The sequence below is a fragment of the Neomonachus schauinslandi genome, chromosome 9 (genome assembly GCF_002201575.2).
Source record: "Neomonachus schauinslandi chromosome 9, ASM220157v2, whole genome shotgun sequence".
In the NCBI taxonomy this organism is placed as follows: Eukaryota; Metazoa; Chordata; class Mammalia; order Carnivora; family Phocidae; genus Neomonachus; species Neomonachus schauinslandi.
In genome coordinates, this window is record NC_058411.1 from 43,535,407 (window position 1) to 43,550,240 (window position 14,834).

General features: G+C 37.4%; 1 protein-coding gene across 1 annotated transcript in view; it reads left to right on the plus strand.

The window, feature by feature from the left end:
* WDHD1 (WD repeat and HMG-box DNA binding protein 1) overlaps positions 1-14,606 on the plus strand; it is a 60,173-nt gene extending 45,567 nt beyond the window's left edge. The window contains exons 17-26 of the mRNA XM_021701408.1: positions 1,370-1,484; positions 2,336-2,467; positions 5,534-5,751; positions 5,845-5,963; positions 6,559-6,615; positions 8,404-8,447; positions 8,853-9,023; positions 9,620-9,750; positions 11,485-11,623; positions 13,861-14,606. Coding sequence (XP_021557083.1) covers positions 1,370-1,484; positions 2,336-2,467; positions 5,534-5,751; positions 5,845-5,963; positions 6,559-6,615; positions 8,404-8,447; positions 8,853-9,023; positions 9,620-9,750; positions 11,485-11,623; positions 13,861-14,061 — 1,327 coding nt within the window. The 3' untranslated portion in view covers positions 14,062-14,606. The remainder of the gene's footprint in view (positions 1-1,369; positions 1,485-2,335; positions 2,468-5,533; positions 5,752-5,844; positions 5,964-6,558; positions 6,616-8,403; positions 8,448-8,852; positions 9,024-9,619; positions 9,751-11,484; positions 11,624-13,860) is intronic.
* The last annotated feature ends 228 nt before the right edge of the window (positions 14,607-14,834 follow it).

Genomic DNA, 14,834 nt, shown 5'->3' on the forward strand with positions numbered 1-14,834 from the left:
TTTTTTTTTTTTTTTTTTTTTTTTTTTTTTAAAGATTTTATTTATTTTTCAACAGAGAGAGAGAGACAGCGAGAGAGGGAACACAAGCAGGGGGAGTGGGAGGGGGAGAAGCAGGCCTCCCGCTAAGCAGGGAGCCCGATGTGGGACTCGATCCCAGGACCCTGGGATCATGACCTGAGCCGAAGGCAGACGCTTAACGACTGAGCCACCCAGGCGCCCTCTAGTGGGCATTTGATAATATTAGACACTTATGAAAAAAATTTATACCAGAGGATCTGATTTCTACTTAGTATTTTCCCTTTAAGAAAATCATGACTTTAAGCCATGACTAAAAGGCTGTACTATAAATGGGTGGTTATTAATAAGCATTGACTATTGTACTATATATATATTTTTTTTTATAAAAGATTTTATTTATTTATTTGAGACAGAGAGAATGAGATACAGAGAGCATGAGAGGGAGGAGGGTCAGAGGGAGAAGCAGACTCCCTGCCGAGCAGGGAGCCCGATGCGGGACTCGATCCAGGGACTCCAGGATCATGACCTGAGCCGAAGGCAGTTGCTTAACCAACTGAGCCACCCAGGCGCCCTATTGTACTATATTTTTAAATGACTAGAAAAATTAGAAAATTCACCCAAGGTACTTACAGTGTGTGAGCATGGTTTTCCAGTGGTTTTCTTATAAATAATTTGGAGTACATAAGTTAAAAGGGTATTCTACGTGTGTATATCATTCTGTGATTAATGAATGCTTTTTAATTAATTGCATTAGTATTCATACTGATGGTCGTCTTTAAATACCTTACATATCCTAATCAGAAAAGGTTTAGACAAAGTTCTTGCCCACTGAGCTATTTATTACCACGTAAGGCAACCATTGATTTAGCAGAGCAGGTATATATTATAACCAGGTATATATTGGATTTTCTGCTTCATTTTTACCAATATCTAGTAATAGACACTTACCTGTATTGGACATAACACCATCTTTTTCTCTTATTTGACACTTTTACCAAACTGATAAATAAAAGTGAAATGCTTTATCAGCATTTCATCTTGGGTGATCTGTTTTATAACATGGATCCCTTGACAAGTCTTTATGGCACAGCTGCCATATTTTAAAAGTGGGCAATTTGCTAAGGAAAAACTGATGTGAGGAGGGATTGTTGAAATTCTTGAAATGCATGGGGAGGAATAGTTTTTAAACCTAATCAGGTGTGAAGTTAAAAAGAGTAATTTGTTGTATATTATTAAGCCAGCTATTGGCATAATATTATTCCAAGTTACTGAATTTAAGAAATTTTATATTTTAACAGTTTTTATGATATGGGTGGAAGTTTTTGTGGTGAGACTTTTTTTTTACTGACAGGTGCATTCCTTGCAAAGGTTCTCGGTTTCCTCCCACTCTTCCGCGCCCTGCTGTAGCTATATTATCCTTTAAGCTTCCTTATTGTCAGATTGCAACAGAGAAAGGACAAATGGAGGTATGTGGAAATCTTACCTTGACACTCTGAATTTGATAATATAATGCCTGTGATGTAGACATTTAAAAATTTCCCTGATGACCAGTGTTGAATACTCATTACTTTATAATTAAATAAATAGTGGTAGCAGGGAGGGAGGATGACTGCTTATGATCACCAGGGTACCTGATTGCCATCACTGCTTCCAGGGATTTTGTCTGTGAGGTAAATGGGTATGAACATCAGGGTAAGGCTCTCAGTCGCAGAGTTGGGTGGGAGTGCCTGAGAGGGCAGGCCTCCATAAATATTGTGTTTTAGGCCAAGCTTGCCTCACTTTAGTCCTAGCCCTGTGCCATCAAAAGTCATTTGAAATCTTGTAATTAGTTAATCTAAACAAATAGCAAACCAGCTCTTAAAAAATAGTTTACCAAATTCTCTGAGCATTAACTATGATAGCTAAGAAACTATTTAAAATGCTATATTTCCCTTTTTTTAAGGACAGAAGATGAAGTTAAGCTTTGGTATCACATTAAAATTTGAATTCCAAAATAAACTATACAGAGAGTATTTCAAAAATTATTTTATTCGGAATCTGTTATCTTTTTTTTTCTAAACGATTTTATTTATTTATTTGACAAAGAGAGACACAGCGAGAGAGGGAACACAAGCAGGGGGAGTGGGAGAGGGAGAAGCAGGCCTCCCGCTGAGCAAGGAGCCTGATGTGGGGCTCGATCCCAGGATCCTGGGATCATGACCTGAGCCGAAGGCAGACGCTTAACGACTGAGCCACCCAGGCGCCCCCAGAATCTGTTATCTTAAGATAAATATTTAACACTTGCTGGTAGTTTAAGCAGTTTTTTCCACTTTTGTAGGAACAATTTTGGCGTTCCATCATGTTTCACAATCACCTTGATTATTTAGCTAAAAATGGTTATGAATATGAAGAAAGCACTAAAAATCAAGCAATAAAAGAACAACAGGAGCTTTTAATGAAAATGCTTGCGGTGAGTAAAATAAATATGCTGGAAAAATTAAAGTTACACTTTTCTATAGATTGGATTCCTTAAAAGTATGTGAATTAGCACCAAGTTCCACAACATCAAAATCTTTTTTTTAATTTTTAAGATTTTAATTCTAGTATAATTTACAGTGTTGTATAAGTTTCAGGTATTCAGTACAGTTATTCAGCAATTCTCTACCTTTCTCAGTTGTTTCTCAGTTGATGTTGCAGTTAAAATATTTTTTAAAAAAATAAAGAAAATATTTAAGATATTACCTTGTAACTAAGATCATAGGCAGATATGTGTACTTTTTTTTTATTATGTTAGTCACCATACAGTACTTCATTAGTTTTGATATAGTGTTCCATGATTAATTGTTGGCATATAACACCCAGTGCTCCTTGCAATACGTGCCCTCCTTAACACCCATCATCAGGCTAACACATCCCCCGCCCTCCTCCCCTCTAAAACCCTCAGATTGTTTCCCAGAGTTTTTAGTCTGTCATGGTTTGTCTCCCACTTTGATTCCCCCCCTTCATTTTTCCCTTCCTTTTCCTAATGTCCTCCATGCTATTCCTTATGTTCCACATATGAGTAAAGCCATATGATAATTGTCTTTCTCTGCTTGACTTATTTCACTTAGCATAATCCCCTCCAGTTCCATCCATGTCGATGCAAATGGTGGGTATTCATCCTTTCTTTTCACTACTTCTGTATCTTTGGGGTAAATACCCAGTAGTGCATTTGCTAGGTTGTAGGGTAGCTCTATTTTTAACTTTTTGTGTAAACTCCATACTGTTTTCCAAAGTGGCTGTACCAACTTGCATTCCCACCAGCAGTGTAAGAGGGTTCCCCTTTCTCCACATCCTCTCCAACATTTGTTGTTTCCTGCTTTGTTAATTTTTTTTTGCTGGAGGGGAGGTGGGGGAGGATGGGATAACTGGGTGGTGGGCATGAAGAAGGGCATGTGATAAAATGAGCACTGGGTGTTGTACGCAACTGAGAATCACTGAACTCTACCTCTGAAACTAACAATACTGAAACTAACAATACACTATGTGTTAATTAATTGAACTTAAATTTAAAAAAAAGAAAACCCCCCCCCCAAAATTTTTTTTTGCCATTCTAACTGGTGTAAGGTGGTATCTCAATGTGATTTTGATTTGAATTTCCCTGATGGCTAATGGTGTTGAATATTTTTTCATGTGTCTGTTAGCCATTCGTATGTCTTCTTTGGAGAAGTGTCTGTTCATGTCTTCTGCCCATTTTTTGAGTTGATTATTTGTTTTTTGGGTGTTGAGTTTGAGAAGTTCTTTATAGATCTTGGATACCAGCCCTTTATCTGTTATGTCATTTGCAAATATCTTCTCCCATTCCATAGGCTTTTAGTTTTGTTGGCTGTTTCCTTTGCTGTGCAGAAGCTTTTTTATCTTGATCAAGTCCCAAAAGTTCATTTTTGCTTTTGTTTCCCTTGCCTTTGAGATACGTGTACTTTTAACCTCCTTCATCTATTTTACCCATTTCCCTACTGACATCTTCTGTGGTGACCATCAGTTCCTCTATAGTTAAGAGTCTGGGGTTTTTTGTCTCTTTTTCCTTTGTTTGTTTTGTTTCTTAAATTATATACATATGAGTGAAATCATATGGTATTTGTCTTTCTCTGACTGATTTCACTCTCTAGATCCATCATGTTGTTGCAAAAGGTGGTATTCACTATTGTCACCATTATGTGACACTGCCTTGAGTTTAGTATTAAAGAAATTTAATTAGCTTATTGTAGAGTAAGTTGTTCCTTTTATAAAATGTCATTTATGGTCTAGGAACTAATAACCTTTTTACTTCCCACAGCACATGTAAGAAAATCTGTTTGGTTTATTTACCATGTAGCATTACAGGAGCTTTTCCTCTGGAACAGTGGTTTTCAGCAGGTTATCTTATCAGTAGCTTGAGGACTGGTCAGGTCTTCTTTAGCATTCTTGTAGCCCTGGCAAATGCCGGAAGTTCAGCCTAGTTACTATGAGAACCATACTACTTTTCATTTCCAAATGCCTTCTGAGGCAGAGTGCTACCCTGATTAAGAAGTACTATTTATAGATCAGTGATAGTAGAAAACTTGAAAAGGACATGCAGGTGACTGGTTAAGCCTTCTGTGCTGATGCATCAGATGTGGGATGTCTAAGTAACAAAATAATCCTTCTACCCTATGAATTAGGAAACCCTTAGTAGTCTTTGAAGTACTAATTTTCCTTACGTTGTACTTTGAGTTGTCAAAATTCATACCAAAAGAAAAGTAGTCAAGTATTTTCTAAGATGTTAAATGAATGCCCTTTGTTTTGTATTATTACATATAAAAAATAGAGCAAGAAAAAGGAAGTTGTTAATTTGGAAGTTATACAACTATTTCTGGTAGTTGGAGATCATAGACAATCACACTTAAAAACGAATGGATAAATCTACTTCCCCACACCCAAACTCACTTAGTAGCATTTGTGTACCAATTCTGGGCAAAGTAATAACAAATCATTTACAATCTATTCCTTCTTTGAACTTGCTGCCCTATTTGGCGAGGGTGGGGTGAGGGTGGGTGGGCAGTGAAGCAAGGTTAAGAAAACCACATTTGAATCTTAAAGGAATATCTTACTTCCCTTGCAAATTAATAGCTTGAAATCATAAAACTTATTTCATTGAATCTAAGCAATTATTGATTGTAAAATGCACCATTATTTAAGCCTAAAAAAATGCTGCAAATTAAACTCTGACCCACCATCAGTTGTGAGATGCTTGCCACTTTCAGAGATGTTAAAATGTATAAAAATATGCATCTTAGAATCAGTGAGATACATTATCTAGAAAACTTTTCTCAGTTTTACTACTAGTATCATTCTCTTATTTTTAAAAAGTTTCTCTTGGGTGTTATATGCAACTAATGAATCATTGAACGCTACATCAGAAACTAATGATATACTATATGCTGGCTAATTGAACATAATAATAAATATAAAAAATTAAAAAAATAAAAATAAAAAGTTTCTCTTGACATGATTTTATTCTTTTTCCATTTTTGGTTAGCTTTCTTGTAAACTGGATCGGGAATTCCGTTGTGTGGAACTAGCTGATTTAATGACTCAGAATGCTGTGAATTTAGCCATTAAATACGCTTCTCGTTCCCGGAGATTAATATTGGCCCAAAGACTTAGTGAACTGGCTGTAGAGAAGGCAGCTGAATTGGCAACAACCCAGGTAGAAGAAGAGGAAGAGGAGGATTTCAGAAAAGAGCTGAATGCTGGGTAAGAAATAAACTGCTTAGATTTTTCTTTACCATTCTGAATATTAAATTGGTCTTTGCATAGCTCTTTATTGAATAATATATTGTCTTTTAGTTACAGTAATACTGCTACAGAGTGGAGCCAGCCAAGACTCAGAAACCAAGTTGAAGAAGATGCAGAGGACACCAGAGAAGCTGATGATAAAGAAGAAAAACCAGAATTACATAAGCATGGCAAGATACTTTTTTTTTTTAAAGATTTATTTATTTGAGAGAGAGCATGTGTGTGAGTGGGGGGAGGGGCAGGGGGAGAGAAGCAGACTGCCCACTGAGTGAAGAGCCAGACGGGTCTCAGTCTCACAACCCCGAATTTATGACCTGAGCTGAAATCAAGAGTTAGATGCTTAACTGACTGAGCCACCCAGGCATACCATAAGATACATTTTTAAAGCAATTTAAAGATGAGAAATGGGCACCTGAGTGGCTCAGTCGTTGGGCGTCTGCCTTTGGCTCGGGTCATGGTCCCAGGGTCCTGGGATCGAGCCCCTCATCGGGCACCCTGCTCCACAGGAAGCCTGCTTCTCCCTCTCCCACTCCTCCTGCTTGTGTTCCTTCTCTCGCTCTGTCTCTCCCTGTCAAATAAATAAAATATTTAAATAAATAAATAAATAAAGATGAGAAATGTTATATTTGTGGCTTTCCCCATTTTACTTAGCTGAGGAAAATTGAATACTTGTGCTTTGTCAAGACATCTTTGCCGATTGTTGATTATAGAGAGTAACTTTATCTCCCCATTTACTTACATTGTATTATCTTAATTATTTTGTAGGACAGAATCTATTTTCCAAAAGTACAAATCCCTCTGATGTGCCAGCTGTTAAGTCAGGTAAGAAATATTTGTGATTTTGAAATATCAAAATTGTGCAAGTTAGTCTTTAAAATGATATATCTATTCAAATACACCCCTTACCCCCACCCCCACCTCCATCCCTCTGCCCTTGGTTTGTTTTTATCAGAAATATTGTTTGTAAAACTGCTAATTTTACAAATATTTATTAAATGCCTATATAACAGTGTGCTGTAATCTAGTCAGTGGTAAGGGATTGGTTGGGACCCCAAGGGAGGCCTCCATGGAATGTTTAAAGCAGAAACCTGCAGGATGAGTAAGAGCCAGCTAGGCTAAGATGGGTGAGAGCAGAAGCAAGGGAATGGTGTGTGACTTAAGGAACAGCGTTTGTGAAGACTGTAAGAGTGGTGTGAAGAGCACAGAGGCGGAGAAAAGTGGCGCTGAGTGGTTTTGGAGGGATTGGCGGGAGCTAAATCATGCAGATCTATGTAGGCCACAGTAAGAATTTTGATCTTTATTCTGAGGTCGCTGGGAGGCTGTTGTAGGTTTCAAGCAGAGGCATAGCGTGCATACTGGCAGAGGAGGAATGCACATAAGGAGACTACTGAGGCAGTCCAAGTGACATTGAATATTGGTTGGACTCGGGCGGTGGTGACTAATGGGAGAAAGAATGAAAAAAGATGTGTTTCTGAAGAAAATGTAGAGAATATGGAAGTTCAGAGTGTAAAGAATGACTCAGTTTCCTGGCTTGAATATTTGAATGAATGATGGTACCATTTACTGAGTTAGAAAACACTAGGGAAACTCAGGTTTAGGTAGGAGGATGATGAACTACTATTGGATATTTGGGTTAGGAACTCAGGAAAGTAGTCTGGGAGGAACATATATAAAGTGAAAATTGTTGGCATAACCATAGCAATTTAAATCATGGGCATGGATGAGGGAGCATTGGAGGAGGATATAAAGTGAGAAGAAAAGTGAGCTTAAGGGCTAGAGAATCCCCAACATTTAAACATTAGGCGGAGAGGAATCATCAAAAGAGAATGAGATTAAGAGAGGAAGCAGATAGGAATGCGGAATCTCAGAAGTCAAGGGGAGGAGACAATATCAGGAAGAAAGGAACACTTAGCTCTGTAGAATGCTGTTGAGGGGGTCAAATAAGATGATGACTGAAAACTACCCACCAGATTTGGCCACATGGAGTTTATTGTGTCCTTAGCAAGAGCAGATTCTATAGGGTAGTAGGGCTGGAAGCCATATTATTTGGATGTTGGAATGTATGAACAGTGAGGAAATGGGAATAGCTGTGTAGACAGCTCTTGAATTTGGCTTTATAGGGGAGGGAATTAAAAATGGTGGCTGGAGGGGATGTGGGGTTGAGAGGGTTTGTTTTTGTTTGTTGAAGTTGGGAAACTTGAGTAGCCAATAAAGAGGGAAAAGATGGTATACATCCAAAGATGGTGTAGCCATTGATAGGACAGGTTTCTTGACAAAGCAGGAGGGGATGGAATCTAGAGCACAAGTAGAGAAATTATTAACCTTAGCTAAAACAAGGCACCATTCTTCCATGGTAATAGGAGAAAAGGATAGATCTATATATATTGGGTTGGTATATTTCATAGTGAAAGTTGGGATAGTTACCATTTAAAGCTTTTATTTTGGCTTGGAAATAGGTAGGGGGTCATTATATGGTTGTTAATAATTTTAAAGTTGCAAAGTACATTTGTTTTTGTATAATACAGATTAAAATATTCCATCTGTTATTTCAGAAGTCAGAAGTCTTCTATGTTTTACCACTATTAAGTGACGGTTTCTTTCTTATGAAAGGTGCAGTTACCTCTAGCAACCAAGGACGAGTAAACCCCTTCAAGGTAAACTCTTTCCAGTGATATTTAAAATGTGTTTCAATACATTTTTATACAGAGAAATATTTCCAAACCACCAGATGACACTCCCCAGACTTGGAGGCATTGAAGACTGAAGCAGATCTTTATGAAAACGGATGAAAGCAGCACTAGTTCACACTTGGGCTAAGAGTTATATGTTCTACTTATCTTCTAAATACCAATGGTTTTGAAAGATATTCCCTCTTTTCCATGGGGATGTGGTATATTTAATATGTGTATCAGTCTAATTTGTATTGTACAAAGTGTATTCAATTCCAAATGTGAGACCACGGTATAGACCTAATAGATATTTTAAGGAAAAATGAATCTCTTGGGATTTTTTTTTTTCTTCTTTAAACATAAAAATGCTAATAGTAGTTTGCTCTTTAGGTATCAGCCAATTCCAAAGAGCCAGCCACTTCAGTGAATTCAGCACGTTCAAGTAATATTTTAGACAGTATGAACAAATCATCCAAGAAATCTACTGCACTTAATCGAGCTACAAATAATGAAAAGTCTCCAGTTATAAAGCCTCTAGTTCCAAAGCCAAAGTCTAAGCAGGTACTATTTCAACTACCCACATCAGCAATAAGCAGCACATGATCTGTTTGTTTTGTTCACTCTTTCAGATATGAGACAGGAGGCTCCAGTTATTTATTATTGATTTTCTAGTGAGGATAGTGGTTCTCATCTGATTTTGCTTCAGAATCACTTTTTGAAATATATATATATTTATACTCAGGGCCCAGGGACTCAGGCACCTATCTGGTTTTTAAAAAAATTTCCCAGATGATTCTGATGAATATCTTTGTTTAATGATGATGCTGTAGTACCTGGCCCCAATCTTGTTCTGTATTCTGATCTTGCCTTCTAGTTTCATCCCAGATTTGGTATTTCATCCCAGATTTGTCATTAGTACAGTAGATCTTCTATCTTTTCCATTTCATATAATAAAATTCAGCATTTAGAAAATACGGAATTTGTAGTTTTTGGGGGTTTGTGTCTCTGGTCATGTTTATGTTCAGTTGAGAACCCCAGGGCTTCATGTGTTGGTATAAGAATTCTACATACATTTTTCCACATTTTTCAAAAGTTGATTGTAGTATATAAAATTGTACTACATTTTGTTGGAGTATTCATTATGTTTGTTTTTACAGGCATCTGCAGCATCCTATTTCCAGAAAAGAACTTCCCAAACTGATAAGACTGAGGATGTGAAAGAAGAACATCCTAAAAATTCATCATCTGAAACACCAGCTATGTGTCCTCAAAACACTGAAAACCAAAGGTCAGTACACAGACAAATTTATTATTCTTTTTTTTTAAGATTTTTATTTATTTATTATTTGACAGGGAGAGAGAGATAGTGAGAGAGGGAACACAAGCAGGGGCAGAGGGAGAGGGAGAACCAGGCTTCCCGCTGAGCAGGGAGCCCAATGCGGGGCTCGATCCCAGGACCCTGGGATCATGACCTGAGCCGAAGGCAGACGCTTAACGACTGAGCCACCCAGGTGTCCCCAAATTTATTATTCTTAAGATGTAATATCCCAATAAAAGGCATACAGAAACAGCAGTATAGAATTATTCAACTCTCTTGTTCATTATTACAAACAATACATTGACACTGGTAGTGGACATTCTGAACACATAATTTTAAGGAAAGGAAGCCATAAATATTAATGTCTATTTATATTACTTACTAGGGTATGCCCTGATAAATTATATGTGTTTTAAATTGTACATATTTTGGGGCGCCTGGGTGGCTCCGTCAGTTAAGTGCCTACCTTCGGCTCAGGTCATGACCTCAGGGTCCTGGGATCGAGCCCCGCATCGGGCTCCCTGCTCAGCGGAGAGCCTGCTTCTCCCTCTCCCTCCGCTGCTCCCCCTGCTCCCCCTGCTCTCTCTCTGTCAAATAAATAAATAAATAAAATCTTTACAAAAAAATAAATTGTACATATTTTCTAATTCTTTTTTTGTTTATCTTAAAATAGATATAGTTACATGGGAGAAACAGTGAAAAGATAGAAAAAAAATGTGTGATAAAGAGTAAATATCTTTCCTGTCCACCCAGTTCCCCTCTTCACAATCACTACAACAAATTTCTTACATAGCCCTCCAGAATTATTTGTGCATGTTCACTTATATTTATCTTTTTTTTTATTTTTACAGAAATGGTAGCTTACACATTATCCTGTACCTTGCTTTTTTTCACTTAGCAGCTTTTGTAGAACATCTCATATTACTACATGAAGAGTTTCTTTAATCTTTTCACATCCACTGAATGGATATGGCATAATTTATTCAGTTCTCTACTGGTGGACAGAAGGTGGTTGCTGGGGTTTGCTCATACAAGTAGTACCACAATGAATAACTTTATGTGAATGTCATTTCTCACATATACATATAGCTATGAGATGGATTCCTGTATGGTTCAAGTTAATGTGCACTTGTAATTCCAATAGATACTGCCAAAATTTTCTCCATTGATGTTGTATCATTTTCTGTACCTCCTGCAATATGAGAGTTCCTGTTTGCCTGTATCCTATTTGTCTGCCAATGCAGTATGAGAGCTATGAGAGCAAGGATGAGGGGATGGGTAAAGATCTTGAGAGAGAGAAAAATTTCAAGTAGCTGGTTTGGGAAATGGAAAAAGAACCCACCAAGGATACTTGGAAAACCTTTATTGGCACAGAGGGGCTGAGTGGAATTGGAGACCTTGGGCGTGTCAGTATTCTAAAAAGAGCTGGAAGTGTAGAGTTCATGGTTGCTCCACTTGGAAAATACAAATGTAAGTAAAATCTTTGAATTGACCTTACAGGGGATTTTTCAGTTCATTTTTCCCATGGTCTCCCGGCAGTTCTAAGTAATGTGTAGTATGAATATTAACAAGTATAATTAATTGTGTCTCTCTTACTTTATATAGGTATGCAAAGACTAATCGTTAATTACTAACCTGAAAAATCATAAAGCACTTTAAACTGCATCTTAAGTATAAAATATTTTCACATAATTGCTATTTTAGGCCAAAGACTGGGTTCCAGATGTGGCTGGAAGAAAACAGAAGTGGTATTTTGTCTGACAATCCTGACTTTTCAGATGAAGCAGACATAATAAAAGAAGGAATGATTCGATTTAGAGTATTGTCAGCTGAAGAAAGGAAGGTAAGGATGATTTTGCTGAGATTGAGATCTTAGTAAATCCCAGGTTTTAAAAATTCTTACAGAAAATGCCTTTTTCTGTTTTTGGAAATTGCAGATATTCTGGTATAAACTCTTGGTGGAGAGGCAATTAAATAACTGAAATGTCAGCTTTGACCGTATGGATGTGTAATAATTATTATTTAGTGCTGATGGTTGAATTTTGGTCAGATTTACTGTTTATATCTGTATATAAGTTCCTATATAATGTAAGTTAGGAGGATACCCCAAGAAAAAGTACATTACTTCTAAATCAAAAGCAAATTAATAAGTAAAAATGAAATTAATTCACATGTTTGGACTTTAGGGTTCTTGTAAGCAGAAATTTTTAAAATGCTATGTACTTCCACATTGAATACAAAGTGAGAATACTGGGCTGCCTGGCAGGCTCAGTCAGTAGAGCATGTGACTCTCGATCTCAGGGTTGTGAGTTTAGGCCCCACTGTGGGTATAGAGCTTACTTTAAAACAAACAAACAGAAAAACCCAGAATGAGAATACTGCTTTTTGGGGGGAAAGGTGGTGTTCTGTTATAGCCTTTCATTTGGAAATTAGGACAGGTGGCTGGTAGCTATTGCTCCTCATGTAATTTCTGCCATGTGAGGGAGGGCTAGGAGCACCTTTCTGGTGCAAGGGGAAGGAATGTCAGTTAAATCCTCAGATTCACTTCCCCAGGGATGACAGTATGCAGCATGGGCACCTGGTGAAGTAGATACTTACCCTGATAAACTGGGTTTTAGGAGTGAAGGTATTACAAAATGAGGAAGCTAGAAACTGGTTGAACCACCTCTATCCTCATTAGAATTTCCCTGCCAACTTTGTGCTTCTCATTTTTTATAAGAATGAATAAGAGGATAAAAATTCTAAAGACATAGATAAAATGGCATATGAATGGTCTTATGCAGTAGAAGAGGAAGAGACTTGGTAAAAGTTGTGATTGTGTTTTTGAATACTTAAAAATGTAATCAGTATTGTTAAGGTAAACCTTAAACATTTGCTTAAATCCAATCTGTTAATGTGAGAAATTCTGCAGCTCCAAAGGGTTCCTTTTCTTCAGTAAAGAAATGGGAAAGGAAACAAAGTGGAAGAAGGAGGAACTATTACATATTAAAATAGATTTAAGAGACAGATGGAGAGGCACTTGGGTGGCTCAGTTGGTTAAGCATCCGACTCTTGATCTCTGCTCAGATCTTGATCTCAGGGTTGTGAGTTCAAGCCCCACATTGGGCCCCATGCTGGGTGTGGAGCCTACTTAAAAAATCAGTCAATAAGAGACAGATGGAAACGACTGAGCTTTGTAAGGTTCTTTGCTTAGTGAATAGAAGCCAGTCCTGAAAGAATATCTGAAATGTCATTCCTGAAATGACAAAGTGATAGGGATGAAAAACAGTACCGATTACCAGGAGTTGGGGCCTGGGTGAGAAGTGTAGGTTTTGGGGGCAACATGAGGGATCCTTGTGATGGAACTGTTTTGTATCTTGAATGTAGAATCTACTTTGGAATTAACATACACACACACATAGGAGTAGAAATAAAAAGGAGGATTGTATTGATGTCAGTACCCTGGTTATGATACTACATTAGTTTTGCAAGATGCTACCATTGGGGAAAACTGGGAAACTGGTACACGAGATCCTTCTGTATTATTTTCTACAACTGCATGTGAATAATCTCAAAAAGTTTCATTTTTAAGAAAGTACCTGCAGTTACAGTATTTTGCACTTAATATGGTTAAATACAAGCAGAGTTTAGGTTGAAATATTAGAGGTAGAATGTAAATTTTTTTTTTTAAGATTTTATTTATTTGTTTGACAGAGAGAGACACAGTGAGAGAGGGAACACAAGCAGGGGGAGTGGGAGAGGGAGAAGCAGACTCGCCGCAGAGCAGGGAGCCCGATGTGGGGCTCCATCCCAGGACCCTGGGACCGTGACCTGAGCCGAAGGCAGACGCTTAACGACTGAGCCACCCAGGTGCCCTAGAATGTAAATTTTTTAACATGCTCTGCAATTAAGTAATAAGAGATTTGTTAACTGAGGGCCCTTAATGATTAGCTTAAAAATTCAAGTGCTAATTATGCTGCATTTTTTTTAAATACTGCTTTTTATAGATGGGTTTGTTACCTGGAAAAGTAAGGAAATCATTTCCTTCCTATTTCTTCGTTATTGCCTAAAAATCTTTTCTCCTCCCATATTTTGACGAAGGCATGGGCTTCCAAGGCCAAAGGAGGAACTATAAGTGATGGAGCTGAAGCAAAGAAGCGAAAACATGTGGTTGATGAAAGTCATGAAACTGAAAATGAGAAAGAAAAAGCAAAGGAGAATCTGAATTTGCCTAAAAAGCAAAAACCTTTAGATCTTTCTACCAATCAGAAACTGTCAGCTTTTGCATTTAAGCAGGAATAGAGTTAAAGAAAGTAGGAAAGTAGGTAGTGGATTTTTTACTCATCATTGATGAACCTGGACTTAAAAAAAAATCTTTAGAAAACTCATTATGTATTTTTAAAAGAGTTTAGTGACAACTATTTGTCTTTATGAGATAATGTAGTAGTTATATTGGTGTAGGGAACAGGGCATGTGTAAAAACCGTCATCTCTGCAGATTGCTCTGCCCCCAAATGGAGGTACATTCCAAAACATTGTGATTAGTCACTGACTTGAAGCTACTGGCATGTCCCAGTGGAAGCCAGTTTGATTTTGTTTCTTACCTTCAAAATCATCAAAGCCAAGGTCTTAAAACCTCTGAGCACTGAAGTACCTTCAAGGGGTTTCCTCATTTGGTTTATGTCATGTACTGAGAAGTACTATAGAAGTTGTCTTCCAGATTTGTTACCATAGACTCTTCTCTATGTCTGTACTGGAGTAGGGACCATGTTTTTTAATATGGACCCTAAACATGTAAATAATTTTGTAGATGAGATTTTTTTCTTTTGTTTCAGAAATTTCTTCATATATGGCTTTCAGTTGTCTTTGTAGTGCCTGGTTTTTAAAAAATAAATGACTTTCACATTTCCACATTTAGCTTGCTGTGGTCTTAATATTGTATTTCCATGAAATGAAAATGTTTCTAGAAAATACAGTTTATTGCCATAATTTCCACCATTGCCCCCATCCTGCTACACATCATACACATGGAAAAGAAGATTGAAGATACTGTTTTGATAGTATTTCAGCCCAGGG